At 46.3% G+C, this 27,918-nt stretch overlaps 1 protein-coding gene across 1 annotated transcript in view; it reads left to right on the top strand.

The window, feature by feature from the left end:
- Positions 1-27,918, top strand: part of LOC133140507 (NACHT, LRR and PYD domains-containing protein 3-like) — a gene marked incomplete at its 5' end in the record, with an annotated part of 65,258 nt that overhangs the window by 25,515 nt on the left and 11,825 nt on the right. The window contains 7 exons of the mRNA XM_061260509.1: positions 1,203-1,539; positions 2,412-3,892; positions 4,022-4,347; positions 14,433-14,693; positions 18,386-18,490; positions 22,030-22,290; positions 25,241-25,414. Coding sequence (XP_061116493.1) covers positions 1,203-1,539; positions 2,412-3,892; positions 4,022-4,347; positions 14,433-14,693; positions 18,386-18,490; positions 22,030-22,290; positions 25,241-25,414 — 2,945 coding nt within the window. The remainder of the gene's footprint in view (positions 1-1,202; positions 1,540-2,411; positions 3,893-4,021; positions 4,348-14,432; positions 14,694-18,385; positions 18,491-22,029; positions 22,291-25,240; positions 25,415-27,918) is intronic.

Here is a 27,918-nt window from a genome sequence, read left to right as displayed (position 1 = left end):
GCATTAGCGTAAGTATGTTGAGATGCAACCGACAATAGCCAAGAACATAAAACTGTTACAGTACACAGTGTTGAGATCAGACACATTGGGATTCTGGGACTAGCCAATGGAGCTGGTCTAACTGGTCAACCAGCTGTTTCAAAACCTAGCTCAAGGTGTCTTTTTCAGCATGGTTATGTAATGTTATACAAGCGACGAGAAAACAATGATATGGACCAGGTCTCGTTTTGTTGTAGCCTATCGAGATCGCAAAGTAAGCCTTTGAACTACACACAAGCTAAATGACACAAAGTCTTTGCTGATTGACGTCACTCTCATTCTGCCATTTTGTTGACTCGGTATCGCTCTGGCAATGTATGTTCCGTGAGGCGCGTGGCTCGCAGTTGCGCCTTGTCTTACATTGTAGAGTTCACTGGCTAACAGACAAGCTAACTTTTCACGATTCATTTTCAACGCGGCCTCGTTCGGAGAAATTTTAATCACAACTGTAGCACATGAAAACCTTTTTTTTTAGAAAAGGCTGATTTGTCTGAAACTGTAAAACGCTTTAAAAAGATTGTAGAAGGAAAAAAAAAACCTTATGAAAATGCTAATATTTTCACTATTAAACAGATTTTTATGACATTTTCAGGATTCGTTGGAATAGCTCATTTAACTTACCAAAAGATTTTTCATGTATATATAGGTCCCAGAACGGCGAAACTACAAGGCTGACGATTTTCCTGTTTTGCATGCAAGTGTGTTTCAGACTCCTTTTGCTGGTCTCAAACACAGAGTAAGCCTCCAAACAGAGCCTTTTAAACGAGAAGCATTCAGTTCACCATGAGCATTTACTGAATGCATTGCACAGAGCAATTCTATTCTTAGCAAAGGAATGATTTATCATACTTCATATCTCTACAAAGCCTTCAAACAGGAACAAAAGCTGCACTTCAAATATGAGCGTTTGGCACTTCTGCGCGTTTGTTGTCTTAAATTATCTGTCCCTTTTCTGGTCATCAAAAGCATATGACACACAAGGCAATGGTTGTGGTGCATTGAGCGTTCATTACACACTGATACAGCACACCTCATCATGTGTTTATTTCACACACTGATACAGCACACCTCTTCGTGTGTTTATTTCACACACTGATACAGCACACCTCTTCATGTGTTTATTTCACACTGATACAGCACACCTCTTCATGTGTTTATTTCAGTCTCTCCTGCACACTCTGGTGGAGCTGAAGAGGAATGGAAAGTTTAAACTGTTTCAGAGTCATCTGAATCAGGACTGCCCAGAATGCTTTAAGACTCTGTCTGAAGAACCTTCTGTGCTGGAGAAGTTCATGAAGATGAAGGAATCCTTCAAGTGTCATCAAAGCCATGATTACTCAGAATGCAGTGAGAGAGAGCAGGAGGATCCTGAGGTCCTGTACATTGTTGAGAAGATGCTGGAGACCTGTGGCAGTGAGAGGTCTCTGAAGATCACACTCCACATCCTGAGGAACATGAAGCAGAAGGATCTTGCTGACTCACTGGAGAAAGAGCAGCACAGTAAGTTTTCTCTCATTGCTACTGTGTGTCCATTAGAGTACTGGCATGAGTTTAGCAAACAGATCTCCCAGTGCAATGTTCTGATTTATAGAATTCACACACTCATGATAATGCTTTACCTTGATAATCTTGTATCTAGAAAACACCATGAACAACATGTTCACAAAGGCATTTAAGTGAAATTATAGCCTCAAGTAGTCATTACAAGGGCCAGCAAATGCACGGAAGATTAAATGTATCTGAAGGGGATTCAATGCAAGGACTTTCTGCTCAAAAGTCAGTAACTAAAGCACTGTCCCATCAGACAGACTGCCTTGAGTTTGTGCAGTAACTAAAGCACTCTGCCATCAGACAGACTGTCCTGAGTTTGTGCAGTGACTAAAGCACTGTCTCATAACTAAAGCACTGTCCCATCAGACAGACCCTGAGTTCATATTCAGGGCAGAATAGATTTTTAAATGACAATGTAACCTTTGAAGACGGTATTTACCACAAGGATCCACAGCACAAACCTGAGAAATTACATGGAAAAGGACAATTGAAACCATTGTCAGTTTTCATGTTTTCATGTTTATCGTATAAGTGCAACAGTATGTACTTTTTGCTATTATGTATTATATTATTTGTGATTGATTATCATTGAGAGGTCTGTAATACTGTGAGAGGTGTGTGTTACACTGTTAAAGGTATGTAACATTGTGATGTGAGTAAAACACTGTGAAAACTAACTGCACAAGCTTTTTCTTTTTAATCTGTTATTGAATGGGAAATGTTAATCTTATTTTAAACATAATTATATTTTATTTATATATATATATATATATATATATATATATATGTATATTTCCTACATGTATATTTCCTCTCTTCAGATGAATCCATTAAAAGAGCCCAGCAGGAACTGAAAACTCATCTGAAGAAGAAGTTTGAATGCATATTTGAAGGTTCAGCAACGCAGGGCCACTCGACCCTCCTCAATGAGATCTATACAGAGCTCTACATCACAGAGGGGGGAAGTGAGGGGGTGAATAATGAGCACGAGGTCAGACAGATTGAGATGGCATCCAAGAGACAAACCACCCAGGAGACTCCAATCCTCTGCAATGACATCTTTAAGCCTTTACCTGGACAAGAGAAACGCATCAGAACTGTGCTTACAAAGGGCATCGCTGGCATTGGGAAAACTGTCTCTGTGCAGAAGTTCATTCTGGATTGGGCAGAAGGAAAAGCCAATCAGGATGTTGATTTCATGTTCACTCTTCCTTTCCGAGATCTGAATCTGAAGAAGGAAAGAGCATTCAGTCTGATGCAACTTCTGCAGCACTACTTTCCACAACTGAAAGAGATCCAAAGTGTTGAAGGTGATGAAGTGAACATTGTGTTTATCTTCGATGGCCTGGATGAGTGTCGACTTCCTCTACATTTCCAAAGCAATGAGATCTGCTGTGATATAACAGAGTCATCATCAGTGGATGTGCTGCTGACCAACCTCATTAAGGGGAATCTGCTTCCCTCTGCTCTCCTCTGGATCACCTCCCGACCTGCAGCAACCAATCAGATCCCTCCTGAGTGCATCCACCAGGTGACAGAGGTACGAGGGTTCAATGAACTGCAGAAGGAGGAGTACTTCAGAAAGAGAATCAGAGCTCAGAGCCAGGCAAGCAGAATTATCTCACACATACAGTCATCCAGGAGTCTCTACATCATGTGTCACATACCAGTCTTCTGCTGGATTTCTGCTACTGTTCTGGAGACAATGTTGGGTAAAGTAGATAGTGGAGATCTGCCCAAAACTCTGACTGAAATGTACACACACTTCCTGCTCATTCAGACTAATGTGAAGAATCTGAAGTATCGTGGCTCTGATGAAACAAACCCAAAGACGTCAGCATCAGATACAGAAATCATCCTGAAACTGGGGCAGCTGGCTTTTGTACAGCTGGAAAAGGGCAATCTGATATTCTATGAAGAGGACCTGAGAGACAGTGGCATTGATGTCAGTGAAGCTTCAGTGTACTCTGGGGTGTGCACAGAGATCTTTAAAGAGGAGCGTGGGTTGGATCAGGAGAAGGTCTACTGCTTTGTGCATCTGAGCATTCAGGAGTATCTGGCTGCTTTGTTTGTGTTTCATTCATGTGTACATGAGAAGAGAAATGTGCTCAGAGCAGAAGAATCAAAACCTCACCGTGACAGAGTGCAGCTGTCTGAGTTACATGAGACTGCAGTGTATCAGGCCTTATGGAGTGAGAATGGACACCTGGACCTTTTCCTCCGATTCCTTCTCGGCCTCTCTCTGGACTCCATTAAGACCCTCTTAGGAGGACTACTGACACAGACAGGAAACAGATCCCCTGTACCAGACCACCATACACAGACAGAAAGAAGATCTGATGGAGGAAGATGGAGGAAGATAACAAAACTTTTTAAGAGAAAATGGGCACAGACAGGAAGCAGATCCCCTGTACCAGACCACCATACACAGACAGAAAGCAGATCAGAGAGCATTGAGAAAACAGTCCATTGCATTAAGACAAACATCAAATCTGTATCTTCAGCAGAGAGGACCATCAATCTGTTCCACTGTCTCAATGAACTGAATGACAACTCTCTAGTGGAGGAAATCCAGAATTCCCTGAGATCAGGAAAGCTTTCTGATAAAAAGCTGGAACCACACCAATGTTCAGCTCTGGCCTTTGTGTTACTGATGTCAGAGGAGATCCTGGATGAGTTTGACTCTCAGACCTACACCACATCAGCAGCAGGCCATCAGAGATTGGTACCAGTAGTCAGGAACTGCAGGAAGGCCATGTGAGTATTATGTAATTATTCATGTATAAAATTGATAGCATATTTTCATACTTTATCATTCTAGTCAGAATAAAGTGCAATACAATTGTCAGGCAACTGAACATTTGATTATAATTTCTGTGCCCTCGTTTAATGTGCTGAATCCAGAACATAAGCAGTATGAAGTGCAAAAACGCTTTACTTATATATTTTATTTTATTTTCATTATTATTTCCATACACAAAGGCAAACAATATACTAAGTATCTGCGTCAAATTGACCCAGAATGCATGTTCCTTTACCTTCACTCGGTAAATAGTGTTGCAGTCGAGAGATTATGCCACACAAAATTATTCTCAACAAAAATATTTATTCACAAGTTTGACAAAATATCTGTACTATAGTAAAACCAAGACAAATGCAAGCGTTTACAGTAAAGCAAAACAATGATACAGCACTGTAAATTGGAGGTGGTCAAGCTGTAATCTGTAAAACAAAAAGAATAAAACAAATTTAAGACATTTCCTCCAGCTTTTTGCTGCCCATCCACTCACTCCTCTGCTGGGCCACAACTGTTCATCAACATCACAGCAGCTGATATTTTCCCTTGCCATGCAACGTTGGAAATATATGCCACTGACATCCCCTGCAAGCTTCCGGTGTGATGTCCTTACACCCAGCATCCATGGCTTCTAGCAAGGACATCTGGGTATGAGGCTGGCGGTCATACACTTTCCATCTCCATGCTGAAAATAATTCCTCAATTGGATTGAGGAACGGTGAATAGGGTGGGAGGAACAGAATTGCCATCCTTGGATGGGCATCAAACCACTCCCTGATGAGAACAGATCGGTGAAAGCTGACATTGTCCCAAATGACTACATACACTGGCAAGTCAGCCCTCACCAACCCCCTCTCATCCTCAGCAATGAGACTGGCATAAAGGACCTCCAAGAAAGCCAGGAGACGCTGGGTGTTGTAGGGCCCAACGAGGGGGATGTGGGAAATGACACCATTTTCTGACCTATACGATTTCTGCCACGTTGTCTAACTTTTGTTAAACTGAAGCCTGCCTCATCAACATATACAAATGTGTTTCATTCACCTCCAACTCCATTACTCTCTGCAAAAATACAAAAACATATAGTTTAGAAAACCATGCTACTTGAGTCCAGTAAAGTACACAAAATGTACCTACAGTACATCCAAAATGTTGGTTATATATTATAAAAAGAAGGTATTTATGGAACGTTACTGTACAATAGTAAGACATTACAGTAGAGTACATTCATGAGGCCTTACCTGTACCTACTGGTGCCTGAGATTCTCCACCCGGTCACTATTCTTTTCAAAAGTGATAATGGGTTTCTCCTCAACACCCGTTCTATTGTGGAAAGGCTCAGTGTGTTGAAGTTCCCAAATATGCCATTATCTTCCATCACAGCACTCTGAATTTCTCTGAGTCTAATGGCATTATTTACCCTCACCATGTTGACCATTTCATTTTCCTGTTCAGGTGTGAAAACATTTCTTCTTCCCCCAGCATGGGGTAGTGTTTCAGTTCTATAAATGCAAACAATACAGTAAGAATTGATAAACAAATTAAATGTAATGTAAATTCTCAAATTTAACAGGCGTATATGTAAAGAAATATGTAGCATGATCACGTACCTGTTTTCAATCCTAAATGTCCGGATTATTGAGGCCACTGAGTGTCGCCAGAGATTGGGCTGGACCCTCTGACCAGCCTCGGCAATGGTTAGGCCATGGTTAAGTACATGGTCCACAATTGTAGCCGTAGGTCATTCAAAATTCTTTGCCTTCCCGCGCCTCTTGCCTTCCTCTCGCACGACCACCACTTGCCAGACGTCCTTGCTCTTCTCCCTCCATTTTTCATCCAGCCACAAGTGCGAGTGATGGCATTCAAATAAGAAATGGTAAAATCCATTTTGATGAGGGACGTAATCAATTGATTTTTGTGTCAATTACTGATATTTGGGTTTACTATTTCGCAGAAATGTACTTTACGTTAGCATTTTGTGTGAAAGCAATCAAAAATGATGTAGTGTTTTGAACAACACAGTGCTCAGTTTGGTTGACCACTGGACATGTGACATTTCATATTTATTTTTCCTGAAAATGTATAACTAATAAGTAATAAAATGAAAATCCAGAAACGACACAGCTGGATACAAACATAGTCAAGGGCAAGTCTGACTTGCAGCCAGAATTTGACTCTGTTTGTTCTCCTTTTAAGAGCCACTCAGAACAGGCAAACCAGATGCGAGACTCAGATGGAGGTTTCTTTGTAATAAAAGTCTCTATTACCAGATAGCAGGTCAGACAGGCGAGGTTCAAAAGCCAGCAAACAGATACAGCAGGGATCAAGCAGCTCATGATAGATAGTCCAGGTAATAGGTCACATTTCCAGCAAACGGATGTATCAATGGTAATCCAAAGAATTGTAGCGGTCACAGGCAATGGGTCGAAAACAAACGGGATAATCAAACAGAAACACAAACCAGAAACAAAAGTCGAGAAACAGAAACGGGTCAAAAACTACGGATGGAAATCAGACAGAAGGAATAAGCTAAACTCGGAGGTCAGGTATGAAACAGGTCGTAACGGGTATCAATCAGAAAACGCTGGAAAGAATGGAATAAACAAATGGCTTTAAATAACACAGGTAATGAGAGGGAATGGGAATCAGGTGGGGAAACAATCAGGAAGTGAAACAGGTGAAACAAATGATTGAAGTGAAATGAACAATTTCGCAATTTCCTACCAGTTTGCGACCAATTTATTCATTGTTTCAGAGGATAGATGGACAATTATGTGCCATGTGCGACGGGTGCGTGAGGGGTTGTTCCCAAAATGCACGACTCAGACAACAGAGATGTAATAAAGTCCCGTCAGGGCTTTATTCAGGGAATGTGCCATGAGTGTAGTCGAAAAACAAGCAAAGTTCATACACGTGAAATCCAGCCAACAACCAAAGTACACTGCCGTACACCATGCAAAAAGTCCAGTAGCTAGGAAAGCTGTCAGCGGGGCAGGAGTACAGGCGGATGGCAGGCAGGCTCGTGGTCGATGACAGCGCAAGAGTCAAGACCGAAGTCCGCTCCGCGGGGCAAAAGCACAAAGACAACAGGCAAAGTCATGGTACAGGCAGGCAATGGTGAACAAAACAGAAGTCAATAAACTCTGGTCAATAAACAGGCTTGGATCAAAACGGGTAGACAATGGCTTGCCAAAACCACTAAACTGTGCACTGAGAAACAGGAGGCAACAATTTCACAAAGACTTTTTTTTTTTCCAGAATCAGAATCATCTATCCATCCATCCATTGTCACCCGCTTATCCGGAGTCGGGTCGCGGTGGCAGCAGGCTAAGCTGGGTATTCCAGGCGTCCCTTTCCCCAGCAACGCATTCCAGCTCCTCCTGGGGGATCCCGAGGCGCTCCCAGGCCAGGAGAGATATATAATCTCTCCAGCGGGTTCTGGGTCTACCTCGGGGTCTCCACCCAGTTGGACGAGCCCGGAAATCCTCCAAAGGGAGGCGCCTGGGAGGCATCCTAATCAGATGCCCGAACCACCTCACGTTCCACCACTTTCGATGTGAAGGAGCAGCGGCTCTACTCCGAGCTCCCTCCGGATGTCCAAGTTCCTCACCCTATCTCTAAGGCTGAGCTTGGCCACCCTAAGGAGGAAGCTAATTTCGGCCGCTTGTATAGGCGATCTCGTTCTTTCGGTCCCTACCCAAAACTCATGACCATAGGTAAGGGTTGGGACGTAGATCGACCGGTAAATCGAGAGCTTCGCCTTCCGGCTCAGCTCCCTCTTCACCACGACGGTTCGGTGCAACGCCCGCATTACTGCTGATGCCGCATCGATCCGCCTGTCGATCTCTCGCACTCTTCTACCCTCACTCGTGAACAAGACCCCGATAACTCCTTCACTTGGGGCAATGACTCATTCCCAACCTGGAGGGAGCAATCCACCGTTTTCCTTAAGAGAACAATGGCCTCGGACTTGGAGGTGCTGACTCTCATCCTGGCCGCTTCACACTTGGCTGCAAACTGCTCCAGTGCGTGCTGAAGGTCATGGTCCGATGAAGCCAGCAGAACCATGTCATCCGCAAAAAGCAGAGACGCAATTCTGAGGTCACCAAACCGGACACTCTCCTCACCTTGGCTGCACCTTGAGATCCTGTCCATGAATATCACAAACAGGACCCGTGACAAGGGGCAACCTTGGTGGAGTCCAACACCCACTGGAAACGTGCTTGACTTTGTGCCTAGGATGCGGACACAGCTCTCACTTTGATTATACAGGAACCAGATGGCTCGTAACCACTCCTTCATCTCTTTCTCTCTTCCACTCTCCTCTAACACCCATCCATCTCTCCCACCATCCACTGTCACCTGTTGACGGAACCTACGCCACCTGTCTTCCTCCACCCTCTCATCTACAATCCTCTCCTCCCTTCCATCTGCGGAGTCTTTCTCTCGACTGTCTACCAATGATGCGGCTACAACTCTCATGTCCTCCCTCTCATCTTCCTTTGACTCTCTGTGTCCCCTCACCACCAAACTAGCTCGGGCCTCCCCCCCCAGTCCTTGGCTTTCTGATGCTCTACGAGCTGTCCGAACCGAACTGCGGGCGGCGGAGAGAAAATGGAAAAGGTCCTGTCTCCCCAGTGATATAGCTTCCTTCCATGCCCTCTTATCATCTTTCCATTCCTCTGTCTCTCTAGCTAAATCTTCCTTCTTTCACTCGAAAATTAACGCGGCCGCCTCTAATCCCCGCAAACTGTTTTCAACTTTCTCCTCTCTTCTGGCCCCCCCTCCCCCCCCACCCCCCTCATCACTCACACCTGATGACTTTGTCTCCTTCTTTGAAAAGAAGGTCGATGCTATTCGCAATTCCTTCTCCCAACCCTCCACCCCTGCTGACCCGCCTACCCTCCCCAACTCCCTAACCTCCTTTTCTCCCCTCTCTGACGCCGACACACTGAAACTCCTTACTTCCCACCGCCCGACCACCTGTCCTCTTGACCCCATCCCCTCTCCCCTCCTACAATCTATATCTGAGGACATTCTCCCTTTTCTCTCCTCTCTAATCAACACCTCCCTCTCTTCCGGCACCATGCCCTCTTCCCTGAAGAGGGCCAGAGTCACTCCCCTCCTCAAAAAACCTACTCTTGATCCCTCTGCCCTGAACAACTACCGGCCTGTCTCTCTTCTTCCCTTTCTCGCTAAAACCCTGGAACGGGCGGTCTGCTCCCAACTGTCCACTTATCTTCTCCACAACAATCTCCATGACCCCAACCAGTCTGGCTTCAAGAGTGGCCACTCCACTGAAACCGCCCTGCTCGCGGTCACTGAGGCACTCCACTCTGCTAAAGCAAAATCCCTCTCCTCTGTCCTCATCTTCCTCGACCTGTCAGCCGCCTTCGATACAGTCAACCATGAGATTCTGCTCTCATCGCTGTCTGGGATGGGTGTCACAGGTTCTGCACTCGCTTGGTTTTCCTCCTACCTCTCTGGTCGCTCCTACCAGGTGACTTGGAGGGGCGCACTCTCCGACCCTCAACCCCTACGAACTGGAGTCCCGCAGGGCTCGGTTCTTGGGCCTCTCCTCTTCTCGCTATACACCATGTCCCTTGGTTCTGTTATCTCTTCCCACGGCTTCTCTTATCACTCCTACGCTGATGACACCCAACTCTTCATTTCCTTCCCCCCCGACACCCAAATCACCACACAGATCTCTGCCTGCTTGGCTGATATCTCTGCGTGGATGACTTCCCATCACCTGAAGCTCAACCTTGCCAAAACTGAGCTTCTCTACATCCCTGCTAAGTCCTCTCCGTCAATCGACCTCTCACTGACTGTGGAGGACTTTGTAGTTTCCTCCTCCCGTACGGCAAAGAATCTTGGGGTGACTCTTGATAACTGCCTCTCCCTGGCTCCACAAGTATCCTCCACTGCCAGAACCTGCAGGTTCTTTCTGTATAATATACGCCGCATCCGTCATCTCCTGACGGAGAAAGCCACCCAGCTCCTAGTCCAGGCGCTCGTCATTTCCCGCCTGGATTACTGCAACTCCCTCCTAGCCGGTCTCCCAGCGTGCGCCATCAAGCCCCTCCAGCTGGTCCAGAATGCTGCAGCCCGCTTGATCACCAGTCAGCCCAGGTCGGCTCATGTCACCCCGCTTCTCATTGGCCTCCACTGGCTTCCTATTGCCGCACGCATCCGATTCAAGGCCCTAGTGTTGGCATTTCAGGCTGCTAAGGGGACTGCCCCACATTACATACAATCCCTGATCACTCCCTACTCCCCAGCTAGACCACTCCGGTCTGCCTGCTCTGGTCGCCTTACGGTTCCCTCTCTACGGGCACCTGGCGGTCGAGCTGCACGTTCACGCCTGTTTTCCGTTCTGGTTCCTCAGTGGTGGAATGACTTGCCTACCACTGTCAGGACAGCAGAATCCCTCCCCCTATTTCGACGCAGACTCAAAACACACCTCTTCAAACTCTACCTTAGTCCTCCCTCCTGATTTACCCCGCCCCCCCCTTCTGATACCCCTATCCCTGTCTAAAAAAAATAAAAATAAAAAAAAATAAAAAAATTTCCACTTATGATGACGACTATATGTTTAGAACAGCAGTCCAGGTGTATTTTCCTAGTTCTGGATGTGATGCTTTGACTTGTGGTAGAACCTATGCACTTGTAAGTCGCTTTGGATTAAAAGCGTCTGCCAAATGACAAAAATGTAAATGTAAAATGTAAAATGTAACAACGGCCCCGGTGCCCTATACTCCCGCAGTACACCCCACAGTGTTCCCCGGGGGACACGGTTGAAAGCCTTCTCTAAGTCCACAGAGCACATATGTGGACTGGATGGGCAAACTCCCATGACCCCGCCAACAACCCCAACAAGGTAAAGAGCTGGTCCACTGTTCCACGACCAGGACGGAAGCCACATTGCTCCGCCTGAATCCGAGGTTCGACCGTCGGTCGGAGCCTCCTTTCCAGCACCCTAGAGTAAGCTTTCCCGGGGAGGCTGAGGAGTGTGATACACCGATAATTGGAGCACACCCTCTGGTCCCCCTTCTTGAAAATGGGGACCACCACCCCGGTCTGCCACTCTGCAGGTACTGCAGTTCTCCTCCCCTGCTGAAAACAGCCTGAGACAAGCCATGCTTTCCCTTTCTGAGTTGTCGGATGGTTTGCCAGAACTTCCTCGAGGCCAACCGAAAGTTTCTCCCCCTTCTCCATAGCCTCCCCGAACTCCTCCAATACCCGTGTTTTTGCTCCAGCGACTGCCGAAGCCGCAGCCCTTCTGGCCACCCGGTACCTGTCTGCTGCTTCAGGGGACCCCCGGGCCAGCCAAACCCGAAAGGCCTCCTTCTTCAGTTTCACAGCCTCCCTCTTGGGTTCTTGGGTTGCCGCCCCGACAGGCACCGATGACCTTCTGGCCACAGCTCCTACTTTCCGCCTATGCTATGGAGGCTTTGAACATGGCCCACTCGGACTCCATGTCCCCAGCCTCCCCCGGGATGCGTTAGAACTTCCTACGGAGGTGCGAGTTGAAGACCTCGCGGACGGGGGCCTCCGCCAGACATTCCCAGTTCACCCTCACTACACGTTTGGGTTTACAGGGTCTGTCCGGCAGCCTCCCCGGCCACTTGATCCAACTCACCACCAGGTGGTGATCAGTTGACAGCTCTCCTCCTCTCTTCACCCGAGTGTCCAAGACATACGGCAGCAGGTCTGATGATACGACCACAAAGTCGATCATCGATCTTTGCCCTAAGGTGCTCTGGTACCAAGTACACTTATGAGCTACCCTATGCTCAAACATGGTGTTTGTTATCGACAATCCATGACCAGCACAGAAGTCCAATAACAAGACCAGATCAGGCAGGCCATTCCTCCCAATCACCCCCTTCCAGGTCACTCCGTCATTGCCCACGTGAGCATTGAAGTCGCCCAGCAGAACTATGGAGTCTCCAGGTGGCACCCTTTCCAGGATGCCGCCCAGTGACTCCAAGAAGGCCGGATACTCTGAACTGCCGTTTGGTGCATAAGCACAAACGACAGTCAGAGCTTTCCCCCCAGTGACACGCAGTCGCAGAGAGGCGACCCTCTCGTTCCCCGGGTAGAACTCCAACACAGTGGCGCTCAGCCGGTGGCTTGTGAGTATCCCCACACCCGCCCGGCGCCTCTCACCCTGAGCAACTCCTGAAAAGAACAGAGTCCAGCCCCTCTCCAGGAGTTTGGTTCCGGAACCAGTGCTGTGCGTGGAGGTGAGCCCAACTATATCTAGTTGGTACCGCTCTGCCTCCCGTACTAGCTCCGGTTCCTTCCCCACCAGAGAGGTGACATTCCACGTCCCCTGATCCAGTCTGCGACGCCGAGAATCAGCACGCCCGGATCCCTGCTTTTGCCTACTGCCCGCTTGGCAAAGCACCCGACTCTGATGCCGACCCCTGCAGGTGGTGAGCCCACAGGGCGGCGACCCCACGTGACCAATTCAGGCTGTGCCCGGCTGGGCCCCATGGGATAAGGCCCGGCCACCAGACGCTTGCCGACGAGCTCCCCTCCCGGGTCTGGCTCCAGAAGAGGGCCCCGGTTTCCCTTTTCTGGGCGAGGTATCTCTGTCCTTGTGAGGCCGTATCATGGAGTCTTTGAATCGCTCTTAGTCTGGCCCCTCCCCCGGGACCAATTTGCCTTGGGTGACCCTACTGGGGGCTAGCTAGTGCCCCCGACAACATAGCTCCCAGGATCACCGGGACACACAAACCCCTCCACCACGTTAAGGTGGCGATTCCTTGGAGAGGAGAATCAGAATCAGAATCAGAATTCACTTTATTCGCCATGTAGTTTTTACATACAAGGAATAGAAACAGATATGAAGATGAGGTGGAATGTAATGTAGACTATAAATAAAAAATAAAAATAAATATTTACAATACAACATGATGCTGAAGCGGGGTGTGAGAAGTATTATTAAAGTGCAAAATATAAAATATAAAGTCTATGGGGGCGGGATAAGAGTCTGACAATGAGGGGTCCCGGGCCTAGTTGACATTAATCACAGGGAGACAGTGCGTTGATGTAACGTGTCTGTGGCGGTTGTAATGGTTCTGTGACAGTGGGGGGGTCCCCCGGGCCTTGTTGATGAGGCCAGCTGCAGATGGGTAGAAAGACTTGACATGAAACTGAGCTTATATGCAGGTGTAGACAGGTGTAGGCAATTAGCTTGAGAGCAGCATGAGAATGGAAATCAGATGTGGAGGATTGACAAGTTAACAAGATAATTAGTAATCGTTAGTAATAAACCTATCCTGCCCTAGCGTTAGTAAATTAGTAAATGACATCTCGACAGCTAAATGATGTCTTGTATATGAACCAGCTACAACTGCAGACTGCAAGTGTATCCTAAAGATTGTACTGTGCTCAAGTTCAGGAGTGAACCAATGTAATTTCTAGAGCTGCCAGAAAGATAAATTAAGGTAAGTGGTTGGAACAAAAACCAGCTCCCAGACCGGCCCTCCAGGACAGGAGGTGTGCACTCCTGGTTTGGAGTCTGTTATTGGCGTTTGTCAATACGAGGACCAGAATTGCGGCAATTAAAAGTCAAGGAAGCCATTAAAAACAACCTCAACGAAGGCAGAGAAATAAGAAGAAAAAAAACAGTCAAAGCCATGGGTGAAGCAATAGGCTTACATCAAACAGTTATAGTTTCAGGAGGTAGATGAATGTATCTGATATTTTATTGTTATGATGCAGATACCTTTTAACGGCACAGTCCATAGTATTGTTGTGCATATTTATGTAGGGTGCCAATAATTCTGGAGCCCACAGGATATGAGCATGTTGTGTGTATGTCAGTCTGCGTTTAGCTGTGTTAGCTTGCAATGCTGTGGGAAGTTTGTCACAGAAAACCCTGTCCACTGAAAGATGTGTGTTATATTTTACATCTTACCTTTAGCTGTGCCAAACAATATTGCAAACTAACTCACTGCCTATTCTGAAAGATGTTATCTTTTACATCTTACCTAACCTTTTAATACTATAATATATTCATTTTTCTTTACAGACTGAACAGCTGTGCCTTAACAGAAGAGTCCTGTAAAGTTGTGACCTCAGCTCTCCAGTCATCAAACTCACCCCTGAGAGATCTGGACCTCAGCTACAATAACCTGGGAGATGCAGGAGTGAAGTTGCTCTGTGCTGGACTGATGGGTCCAAACTGTAAACTACAGAGACTGGACCTCAGCAACAATAACCTGGGAGATGCAGGAGTGAAGCTGCTCTGTGCTGGATTGATGAGTCCAAACTGTCAACTAGAGAGACTGGGGTGAGTAGTGCAGTACAACCTTAACTAAATAGAATGAGTGATTATGGCTCTATGCAGTGAAATGATAAAAAGCTCTTTCTCTCTCAGTTTACTACTCTGTCCATCAGCATTCTTTCTTTGTCCATATTAGTCTGATCCCTCTCTTCTTACTACTCTATCTAAAACCCCATGAGTCTTAGGGTTGCCAGGTTTGTGGTTCCTGACCCAAATGTATGGTTTCAGTGGAGTCTGTAGTATCAGGGCACAGGTGATGACTGGATGCTGGATGTCTGATTGATGTGATGAAAACTGACCATTACATTAATGCTCTTATCCAGAGCAACATACAGTTGATTAGACTAAAGAGGAGACAATCCTCCCCTGGAGCAATACAGGGTTTTGGGCCTTGCTCAGGGGCCCAACGGCTGTGCGGCTACACCGGGATTAGAACCACCAACCTTGCGTGTCCCAGTCATTTGGCTTAACCACTACACTACAGGCCGCCCTGCAGAGTAAAATGTTTCAGGTCTGTCACACATTGCAATCGTCATCCATCTCCACTATTCACTATATGCTATGAACTCATATCAAATCCTTCATTTTACCCCACTCTCTGATGAAAGGGAGCTGTACTCCTCACAATACACAGTACATTTCCACCAACAGAAAAGGACTTTTCTGCTGACTTCTGAGTCGTCGGATGGTTTGCCAGAACTTCCTCGAGGCCAACCGAAAGTCCTTCTCCATAGCCTCCCCGAACTCCTCCAATACCCGTGTTTTTGCTCCAGCGACTGCCGAAGCCGCAGCCCTTCTGGCCACCCGGGACCTGCCTGCTGCTTCAGGGGACCCGCGGGCTAGCCAAACCTGAAAGGCCTCCTTCTTCAGTTTCACGGCCTCGCTCTTGGGTTCTTGGGTTGCCGCCCCGACAGGCACCGATGACCTTCTGGCCACAGCTTCTACTTTCCGCCTGTGCTATGGAGGCTTTGAACATGGCCCACTCGGACTCCATGTCCCCAGCCTCCCCCGGGATGCGTTAGAAGTTCCTCCGGAGGTGCGAGTTGAAGACCTCGCGGACGGGGGCCTCCGCCAGACATTCCCAGTTCACCCTCACTACACGTTTGGGTTTACAGGGTCTGTCCGGCAGCCTCCCCGGCCACTTGATCCAACTCACCACCAGGTGGTGATCAGTTGACAGCTCTGCTCCTCTCTTCACCCGAGTGTCCAAGACATACGGCCACAGGTCTGATGATATGACCACAAAGTCGATCATCGATCTTTGCCCTTAGGTGCTCTGGTACCAAGTACACTTATGAGCTACCCTATGCTCGAACATGGTGTTTGTTATCGACAATCCATGACCAGCACAGAAGTCCAATAACAAGACACCACTCGGGTTAAGATCAAGCAGGCCATTCCTCCCAATCACCCCCTTCCAGGTCACTCCGTCATTGCCCACGTGAGCATTGAAGTCGCCCAGCAGAACTATAGAGTCTCCAGGTGGCACCCTTTCCAGGATGCCGCCCAGTGACTCCAAGAAGGCCGGATACTCTGAACTGCCGTTTGGTGCATAAGCAAAAACGACAGTCAGAGCTTTCCCCCTAGTGACACGCAGTCGCAGAGAGGCGACCCTCTCGTTTCCCGGGTAGAACTCCAACACAGTGGCGCTCAGCCGGTGGCTTGTGAGTATCCCCACACCCGCCCGGCGCCTCTCACCCTGAGCAACTCCTGAAAAGAACAGAGTCCAGCCCCTCTCCAGGAGTTTGGTTCCGGAACCAGTGCTGTGCGTGGAGGTGAGCCCAACTATATCTAGTTGGTACCCCTCTGCCTCCCGCACTAGCTCCGGTTCCTTCCCCACCAGAGAGGTGACATTCCACGTCCCCTGATCCAGTCTGCGACGCCGAGAATCAGCACGCCCGGATCCCTGCTTTTGCCTACTGCCCGCTTGGCAAAGCACCCGACTCTGATGCCGACCCCTGCAGGTGGTGAGCCCACAGGGCGGCGAGCCCACGTGACCAATTCAGGCTGTGCCCGGCTGGGCCCCATGGGATAAGGCCCGGCCACCAGACGCTTGCCGACGAGCTCCCCTCCCGGGTCTGGCTCCAGAAGGGGGCCCCGGTTTCCCTTTTCCAGGCGAGGTATCTCTGTCCTTGTGAGGCCGTATCATGGAGTCTTTGAATCGCTCTTAGTCTGGCCCCTCCCCCGGGACCAATTTGCCTTGGGTGACCCTACTGGGGGCTAACGCTAGTGCCCCCGACAACATAGCTCCCAGGATCACCAGGACACACAAACCCCTCCACCACGTTAAGGTGGCGATTCCTTGGAGAGGAGAATCAGAATCAGAATTCACTTTATTCGCCATGTAGTTTTTACGTACAAGGAATAGAAACAGATATGAAGATGAGGTGGAATGTAATGTAGAATATAAATAAAAAATAAAAAGAATAAATATTTACAATACAACATGATGCTGAAGCAGGGTGTGAGAAGTATTATTAAAGTGCAAAATATAAAATATAAAGTCTATGGGGGCGGGATAAGAGTCTGACAATGAGGGGTCCCGGGCCTAGTTGACATTAATCACAGGGAGACAGTGCGTTGATGTAACGTGTCTGTGACGGTTGTAACGGTTCTGTGACAGTGGGGGGGTCCCCCGGGCCTTGTTGATGAGGCCAGCTGCAGATGGGTAGAAAGACTTGACATGAAACTGAGCTTATATGCAGGTGTAGACAGGTGTAGGCAATTAGCTTGAGAGCAGCATGAGAATGGAAATCAGATGTGGAGGATTGACAAGTTAACAAGATAATTAGTAATCGTTAGTAATAACCTATCCTGCCCTAGCGTTAGTAAATGAGTAAAAGACATCTTGACAGCTAAATGATGTCTTGTATATGAACCAGCTACAACTGCAGACTGCAAGTGTATCCTAAAGATTGTACTGTGCTCAAGTACAGGAGTGAACCAATGTAATTTCTAGAGCTGCCAGAAAGATAAATTCAGGTAAGTGGTTGGAACAAAAACCAGCTCGCAGACCGGCCCTCCAGGACCGGAGGTGTGCACTCCTGCTTTGGAGTCTGTTATTGGCGTTTGTCAACACGAGGACCAGAATTGCGGCAATTAAAGTCAAGGAAGCCATTAAAAACAACCTCAAGGAAGGCATACAAAGCCATGGGTGAAGCAATAGGCTTACATCAAACAGTTATAGTTTCAGGAGGTAGATGAATGTATCTGATATTTTATTGTTATGATGCAGATACCTTTTAACGGCACAGTCTACAGTATTGTGCATATTTATGTAGGGTGCCAATAATTCTGGAGCCCACAGGATATGAGCATGTTGTGTGTATGTCAGTCTGCGTTTAGCTGTGTTAGCTTGCAATGCTGTGGGAAGTTTGTCACAGAAAACCCTGTCCACTGAAAGATGTGTGTTATATTTTACATCTTACCTTTAGCTGTGCCAAACAACATTGCAAACTAACTCACTGCCTATTCTGAAAGATGTTATCTTTTACATCTTACCTAACCTTTTAATACTATAATATATTCATTTTTCTTTACAGACTGAACAGCTGTGCCTTAACAGAGGAGTCCTGTAAAGTTGTGACCTCAGCTCTCCAGTCATCAAACTCATCCCTGAGAGATCTGGACCTCAGCTACAATAACCTGGGAGATGCAGGAGTGAAGTTGCTCTGTGCTGGACTGATGGGTCCAAACTGTAAACTACAGAGACTGGACCTCAGCAACAATAACCTGGGAGATGCAGGAGTGAAGCTGCTCTGTGCTGGATTGATGAGTCCAAACTGTCAACTAGAGAGACTGGGGTGAGTAGTGCAGTGCAACCTTAACTAAATAGAATGAGTGATTATGGCTCTATACAGTGAAATGATAAAAAGCTCTTTCTCTCTCAGTTTACTACTCTGTCCATCAGCATTCTTTCTTTGTCCACATTAGTCTCATCCCTCTCTTCTTACTACTCTATCTAAAACCCCATGAGTCTTAGGGTTGCCAGGTTTGTGGTTCCTGACCAGAGTGTAAGGTTTCAGTGGAGTCTGTCGTATCAGGGCACAGGTGATGACTGGATGCTGGATGTCTGATTCATGTGGTAAAAAACTGACTTGCATTACATTAATGATCTTATCCAGAGCAACATACAGTTGATTAGACTAAAGAGGAGACAATCCTCCCCTGGAGCAATACAGGGTTTTGGGCCTTGCTCAAGGGCCCAACGGCTGTGCGGCTACACCGGGATTAGAACCACCAACCTAGCGTGTCCCAGTCATTTGGCTTAACCACTACACTACAGGCCGCCCTGCAGAGTAAAATGTTTCAGGTCTGTCACACATTGCAATCGTCATCCATCTCCACTATTCACTACATGCTATGAACTCATATCAAATCCTTAATTTTACCCCACTCTCTGATGAAAGGGAGCTGTACTCCTCACAATACAGTACATTTCCACCAACAGAAAAGGACTTTTCTGCTGACTTCTGAGTCGACGGATGGTTTGCCAGAACTTCCTCGAGACCAACCGAAAGTCCTTCTCCAGAGCCTCCCCGAACTCCTCCAATACCCGTGTTTTTGCTCCGGCGACTGCCGAAGCCGCAGCCCTTCTGGCCACCCGGTACCTGTCTGCTGCTTCAGGGGACCCCCGGGCCAGCCAAACCCGAAAGGCCTCCTTCTTCAGTTTCACAGCCTCCCTCTTGGGTTCTTGGGTTGCCGCCCCGACAGGCACCGATGACCTTCTGGCCACAGCTCCTACTTTCCGCCTATGCTATGGAGGCTTTGAACATGGCCCACTCGGACTCCATGTCCCCAGCCTCCCCCGGGATGCGTTAGAACTTCCTACGGAGGTGCGAGTTCAAGACCTCGCGGACGGGGGCCTCCGCCAGACATTCCCAGTTCACCCTCACTACACGTTTGGGTTTACAGGGTCTGTCCGGCAGCCTCCCCGGCCACTTGATCCAACTCACCACCAGGTGGTGATCAGTTGACAGCTCTCCTCCTCTCTTCACCCGAGTGTCCAAGACATACGGCAGCAGGTCTGATGATACGACCACAAAGTCGATCATCGATCTTTGCCCTAAGGTGCTCTGGTACCAAGTACACTTATGAGCTACCCTATGCTCAAACATGGTGTTTGTTATCGACAATCCATGACCAGCACAGAAGTCCAATAACAAGACACCACTCGGGTTAAGATCAGGCAGGCCATTCCTCCCAATCACCCCCTTCCAGGTCACTCCGTCATTGCCCACGTGAGCATTGCAGTCGCCCAGCAGAACTATGGAGTCTCCAGGTGGCACCCTTTCCAGGATGCCGCCCAGTGACTCCAAGAAGGCCGGATACTCTGAACTGCCGTTTGGTGCATAAGCAAAAACGACAGTCAGAGCTTTCCCCCCAGTGACACGCAGTCGCAGAGAGGCGACCCTCTCGTTCCCCGGGTAGAACTCCAACACAGTGGCGCTCAGCCGGTGGCTTGTGAGTATCCCCACACCCGCCCGGCGCCTCTCACCCTGAGCAACTCCTGAAAAGAACAGAGTCCAGCCCCTCTCCAGGAGTTTGGTTCCGGAACCAGTGCTGTGCGTGGAGGTGAGCCCAACTATATCTAGTTGGTACCGCTCTGCCTCCCGTACTAGCTCCGGTTCCTTCCCCACCAGAGAGGTGACATTCCACGTCCCCTGATCCAGTCTGCGACGCCGAGAATCAGCACGCCCGGATCCCTGCTTTTGCCTACTGCCCGCTTGGCAAAGCACCCGACTCTGATGCCGACCCCTGCAGGTGGTGAGCCCACAGGGCGGCGAGCCCACGTGACCAATTCAGGCTGTGCCCGGCTGGGCCCCATGGGATAAGGCCCGGCCACCAGACGCTTGCCGACGAGCTCCCCTCCCGGGTCTGGCTCCAGAAGGGGGCCCCGGTTTCCCTTTTCCAGGCGAGGTATCTCTGTCCTTGTGAGGCCGTATCATGGAGTCTTTGAATCGCTCTTAGTCTGGCCCCTCCCCCGGGACCAATTTGCCTTGGGTGACCCTACTGGGGGCTAACGCTAGTGCCCCCGACAACATAGCTCCCAGGATCACCAGGACACACAAACCCCTCCACCACGTTAAGGTGGCGATTCCTTGGAGAGGAGAATCAGAATCAGAATTCACTTTATTCGCCATGTAGTTTTTACGTACAAGGAATAGAAACAGATATGAAGATGAGGTGGAATGTAATGTAGAATATAAATAAAAAATAAAAAGAATAAATATTTACAATACAACATGATGCTGAAGCAGGGTGTGAGAAGTATTATTAAAGTGCAAAATATAAAATATAAAGTCTATGGGGGCGGGATAAGAGTCTGACAATGAGGGGTCCCGGGCCTAGTTGACATTAATCACAGGGAGACAGTGCGTTGATGTAACGTGTCTGTGACGGTTGTAACGGTTCTGTGACAGTGGGGGGGTCCCCCGGGCCTTGTTGATGAGGCCAGCTGCAGATGGGTAGAAAGACTTGACATGAAACTGAGCTTATATGCAGGTGTAGACAGGTGTAGGCAATTAGCTTGAGAGCAGCATGAGAATGGAAATCAGATGTGGAGGATTGACAAGTTAACAAGATAATTAGTAATCGTTAGTAATAAACCTATCCTGCCCTAGCGTTAGTAAATTAGTAAATGACATCTTGACAGCTAAATGATGTCTTGTAGATGAACCAGCTACAACTGCAGACTGCAAGTGTATCCTAAAGATTGTACTGTGCTCAAGTACAGGAGTGAACCAATGTAATTTCTAGAGCTGCCAGAAAGATAAATTAAGGTAAGTGGTTGGAACAAAAACCAGCTCGCAGACCGGCCCTCCAGGACCGGAGGTGTGCACTCCTGCTTTGGAGTCTGTTATTGGTGTTTGTCAACACGAGGACCAGAATTGCGGCAATTAAAGTCAAGGAAGCCATTAAAAACAACCTCAAGGAAGGCAGTCAAAGCCATGGGTGAAGCAATAGGCTTACATCAAGCAGTTATAGTTTCAGGAGGTAGATGAATGTATCTGATATTTTATTGTTATGATGCAGATACCTTTTAACGGCACAGTCTACAGTATTGTGCATATTTATGTAGGGTGCCAATAATTCTGGAGCCCACAGGATATGAGCATGTTGTGTGTATGTCAGTCTGCCTTTAGCTGTGTTAGCTTGCAATGCTGTGGGACGTTTGTCACAGAAAACCCTGTCCACTGAAAGATGTGTGTTATATTTTACATCTTACCTTTAGCTGTGCCAAACAACATTGCAAACTAACTCACTGCCTATTCTGAAAGATGTTATCTTTTACATCTTACCTAACCTTTTAATACTATAATATATTCATTTTTCTTTACAGACTGAACAGCTGTGCCTTAACAGAGGAGTCCTGTAAAGTTGTGACCTCAGCTCTCCAGTCATCAAACTCATCCCTGAGAGATCTGGACCTCAGCTACAATAACCTGGGAGATGCAGGAGTGAAGTTGCTCTGTGCTGGACTGATGGGTCCAAACTGTAAACTACAGAGACTGGACCTCAGCAACAATAACCTGGGAGATGCAGGAGTGAAGCTGCTCTGTGCTGGATTGATGAGTCCAAACTGTCAACTAGAGAGACTGGGGTGAGTAGTGCAGTGCAACCTTAACTAAATAGAATGAGTGATTATGGCTCTATACAGTGAAATGATAAAAAGCTCTTTCTCTCTCAGTTTACTACTCTGTCCATCAGCATTCTTTCTTTGTCCACATTAGTCTCATCCCTCTCTTCTTACTACTCTATCTAAAACCCCATGAGTCTTAGGGTTGCCAGGTTTGTGGTTCCTGACCAGAGTGTAAGGTTTCAGTGGAGTCTGTCGTATCAGGGCACAGGTGATGACTGGATGCTGGATGTCTGATCGATGTGGTAAAAAACTGACTTGCATTACATTAATGATCTTATCCAGAGCAACATACAGTTGATTAGACTAAAGAGGAGACAATCCTCCCCTGGAGCAATACAGGGTTTTGGGCCTTGCTCAAGGGCCCAACGGCTGTGCGGCTACACCGGGATTAGAACTACCAACCTTGCGTGTCCCAGTCATTTGGCTTAACCACTACACTACAGGCCGCCCTGCAGAATAAAATGTTTCAGGTCTGTCACACATTGCAATCGTCATCCATCTCCACTATTCACTATATGCTATGAACTCATATCAAATCCTTAATTTTACCCCACTCTCTGATGAAAGGGAGCTGTACTCCTCACAATACAGTACATTTCCACCTACAGAACAGGACCTTTCTCCTGACTGTAAAGAGCTCATTCCCACCTTCAGAACAGGACTTTTCTGCTGACTATGAAAAGCTCATTCCCACCTACAGAACAGGACTTTTCTGCTGACTGTGAGGAGCTCATTCCCACCTTCGGAACAGGACTTTTCTGCAGACTATAAAAAGCTCATTCCCACCTACAGAACAGGGAAGAGAGTGATTATACTAGGCAAACTAATGTATTTCATATTTCTTAGCTAAATGACTCTCACTCCGCTACTCCATCGGCCCAGGTGTCCACTACTGAGTCCAGTCTCTAAACCGCCTGGGATACCAGCCAGAACCGATGAGTCCTTCCCAAGAATGTATTTGACCATTTTCGTGGACTCTGATAAATCGGCTGGGGGCGGTGCACTTCCTATCCGTGCCACCTGGGTTAGAATAATGAATTAATTAATATAGTTTTCCCCATTTTGGAAAACAAAATTGTGAATGGACACAACGCTCGTCAATGAGAGTTCTTATCACAAGTGTTCCGTTTTTCTGCGGTGATCATAGCCTGCAAAGTTTCTTAGGTCACCCCCACAATCGATCAAGCGTGCCAACGACATGCATGCAAGAATATTTTTCTTTTTCTTTCAAACTAAACTCGAAATTCGTCTTTCAAAGGTTTTTCTTGGCATTAAATCAATTGACGTGTCTTATTTTAAGATGAGTCAGAGTGTATGCATGCTGTTTGGTTGTCCGGGCTAATTGGAGTTTTACGTTTACTGGGTGACATATTCGTATCAAAGTGGTACTTAGTTAACCCAAGTAGAGGCATCGCTCAACGTAGTTATGGTTTTGATGTAACTCATTAAATTAAGCCCTAGTGAGCTTCAACATCTGGCACATTCAATAAACCCAGGGCCATATTACAGATCATGGTTACATATGTGAGAGCTTTCAGTATCTGGTCTTGATTCAATGTGTTTGATTGCCTTTGGAAGTTTGTCAACCTGAGGACCTGAGTTGTGCCAATTTTTACCAACTCCTTAAGTCTCACCTTGTGGGATTTTGCATTCATTTAAAAAATCTAACATGAACTCCTGCCGGGATCCAGGAGTTGTATGTTCATGTCCTACTGGTCCTCAAAACATTATTTGAACTCTCTAGTGCTGTGGTTAGAAAGCTATTAACATTTTTATTTAATTGACAACCACTTTTCAGACGGTCCATAAATATGAGCAGTCCGAGTCACAAAAATCAAGATTTTTTGCGAACATATAAATATTACTAAATAAATAAATAATGGGCTTTATGTTGGAAGGTCCCTCGTCATAACACACTTATCCTGCGATGTGTTATCTAACAGTAATATCGAAGTTATATTTCATAATATTAAAGGTGCGATGAGAAATCAAACAGCGTTGTGCTGCGTTCTCTGAGCTACCCTGATTACGAGACGGTCATTTTGATGTTTTTCTGTTTTGTTGAAGAGCTATTTAAGTCGGAAAATGACATTTCGAACATAAAACTAACCTTACCGCGCAAAATTGGGGAAGGTTGAAAAGGCTTATGGGCCAGTTTCAAATAAGGTCTTACAGTTTAGAATAAAATAAATAGGTAAAAAAATTTGAAATTAAAGCGAATTTTACCTTCATATGAATGTATTTTTAATGGAACTTTATTTTATTTTATGTTGAAGTTCTTCCTGAACAGTCGTTCAGTATTGCTAACGTCAGCTACTAGCAATAATGTATCCGCACTCCACTAACGTTAGCTATGCAACGCTATTGCAATAATGTATCCTCACTGCACTAACGTTAGCTAGCTTGCTACTTTACGTTACACCTGAAAACACCGACACAAAAGTAATTTGTCTTTGCTGCAGACGTTTATCTGGACACTCATAATGTCCTTCTGAGATGACAACGTTAAGTTAATTTCAGTTTGATAGCGGTGATCTAAACGCAGAGTAATATTAAAAGATGTGTGAACATCGTGGATATTGGCACGGCTGGAACGCAAACTGTGATTATATAAACAGTTTCTTGTGTTTGCAGATGAAATTCATGTTCGAAATCAGATTCTGTCAAATATGATTATGATATGGAAAAGGTTTGGTAACTGAATCCTTGCAATAGGCTCCCAACCTTGATTTTTGGTGGAACAGTCAGAATAATTTCTTAATGTAATTTACACAACATCCCTGTTTTTGTATGTACCGCCCAGGGATGCATAGGCAAATGGGAAGTTACATATGCATCAACTGCCAAGGTGAACATTATTACAATCAGCAGTGAATTTTAATGTTTGTGTGTGTGTGTGGTTTCTCCACAGGCTGGGTTGGTGTAATCTCACAGAGGGCTGCTGTCATGTTCTGGCCTCAGTCTTGTGTTCTCCTCACTCAGAGCTGAGTGATCTGGAGCTCAGAGACAACGAGCTGCAGGATTCAGGTGTGAGAGCGCTCTCTGCTGGACTGGAGGACCCACACTGTAAACTGCAGAGACTGGGGTGAGTACAAACACAAACCCTTTAGTCAGGGTTGTAAATGTCTTTTTTTTTTTTAAAGGGCAATAAAAGTGAAATCCATGGGCGTTTTCAAAATAAATGGGGGCAATTTACATAGTAGCATTTGAGCTTTTAAAAAAATAGTTGTAGTGACCAACTAGTATCATGTGCAATTGGCATCAATAAAAGTCAAAACTACTGGCAGAGGAGGAGGAGACTGTGTTCTCACAGAATTTTTGATCAAGAAGCGATCCATAGTACCTATGAGATGGGCAATGCAATGATCACATTTGTTCTATGATGGGGATTATGTAGGTGCACACATTTCCTTTACATTTTCTTTTCCAACTATAAATAACACAAGAAGAATAAGATAATTCTATATTACAGTATAAAATAGGCTATAATATTAAGTAATATAGTAAAATCATTATATTCTATATCAATAATTATGGCTTTGTGTTTGTCACCGAACTGACGTATCCCGTGATTCCTGTGCAAACATCACATTACATTTTAATCAGCATACACTTTTATCCAAAGCGCCGTACAAAACGAGTGCAAATCAAGGTCATAGAACAAACAACAGAACAGGTCCGATAAGGTGCAATTTGCATAGGATCGGTTATAAAGCCATAAACATAAGTCTAGTTCGTAAGGTAGATAGAACAGGTCTGTAAGTAATATGGTCAGGAACTACAGTACTGGGAGAAATATACATATGAAAGTCCTAGATTAAAGTAGATAACACAACATGAGGCTAAAGTCTTGAGACTGGTGAAGATAAGTGACAATAGATTAGCGGACTCCCGCAGAGGAGTCAAGGTACAGTGTGAAGTGGTGAGTCTTCAGAATGTGGTAGAAAATGGGCAGTGAGTGAGCAGTTATAGCAATGGGGAGGTTGTTCCACCACTGGGGAGCTAGAGTAGAGAAGCTCCGCAGTTGGGACAAGCGAGAGCCATTCACTCAGCTGGGAGGATGAGCAAGTCGGGCTGACATTCGGACATTTGGACATTCCCCGGCTGTGTCCAACACTCCGACCCGTATGTTGCATGAATTCCTGGAAGTATCCACTGTAATGTTCCAAATTGGGGATGATTTAGCAGCTAGTCACAGATGAGTTAGTCACTGTCCAGTCAAAAACTTCAGAGTTTAGGGGGCAGTCTATAGCCTCGTATCTAAGGTGCTTGCAGTAAGATCAGTGCTGCTGTTGAGCCCTTGAGCAAGGCCTTCAACCCCACATTGATCCATCGGGGATTGGCCATTTTACTGACATTTATCTTGGCTTTTGTGAATGGGATTCAGTGTTTCCCCCAGGATTTTATGAAACTTATGAGGGGACCATGGACTGCTTTGGGAGTGTGGTTTTACTCTCTTGTAAAACTTCCAATCCTAAACCCCATGCTGATATATCAGCTTATAAAACGCGTGAGCCTACTCTTGAGCCATCAAGTAAATTGAGTAAAAGCTGTCACGTGTTGTACAGGTTTATGAAAAGCATTCGGATTCCCTCTCCAAAACTATTGCACTGCATGTTATACACCAATTAGCCACATCATTAAAACCACCTTCTTAAACCAGTGTTTTCATGATTAAAAATGCCAAAAATCTAATCTAGAACAATGAGACCTGTTACTCCATGCGTATTGCTTTTTCTTTGGATTAAGTTCACACCATATATCTATGAGATCAAGAGATTTGGGAAAATCTGATATCAGAGATTGCCACTCATCAGGGACAGCGTTAAAGTCACCTGCGACAATTACTTTGTCTGTTGAATATACATTCTTCCAATCATCAATCATTGTACCTAAATTAGAAAACAATCTCTTATTTTTGGTCCGGTTATTAAAACCATATATATTTACTAAAATATACTTGCAGTCGTTGAGTACATTACATTACATTATTGGCATTTGGCAGACGCTCTTATCCAGAGCGACGTACAAAAAAGTGCATACCCATAACCAGGGATAAGTGCGCTGAAAGACCCTAGAGGGAAGTACAATTTCAATTGCTACCCGTACAACAAAGAGAATTTTTTAGATTTTAAAATTTTTTTTTTATTTTAAACAACAAATAAACAAACAAACAACAAAGCAAAAATGACCAAACTTAACTATCCAAAAACTGCTTACCTAGCCAACTAAAAATACCGAAACACAACATAAATCACAAAGACAACAATTAAGGTTCACAGGGAGGTAGGGAGGGATGGGGAGAGGTGCTGCTTGAAGAGGTGCGTCTTCAGTTTGCGCTTGAAGGTGGGGAGAGACCTTCTACAGTTCTGACCTCAACGGGGAGTTCGTTCCACCACCTTGGAGCCAGAACAGACAGTAGTCATGAGCGTGAGGTGGAGGTTCGGAGAGGGGGAGGTGCCAAGCGGCCTATGGAGGCTGAACGAAGAGGTCTGGCAGGGGCGTAGGGTCTGATGATTTTTTGTAGGTAAGCTGGGGAAGACCCCTTAACTGCTTGGAAGGCTAGCACCAATGTTTTGAATTTGATGC

The sequence above is a fragment of the Conger conger genome, chromosome 11 (genome assembly GCF_963514075.1).
Source record: "Conger conger chromosome 11, fConCon1.1, whole genome shotgun sequence".
NCBI classification, from domain to species: Eukaryota; Metazoa; Chordata; class Actinopteri; order Anguilliformes; family Congridae; genus Conger; species Conger conger.
Note: the sequence above shows the minus strand (reverse complement) of the source record. Positions and strands in the feature narration are given on the sequence as shown.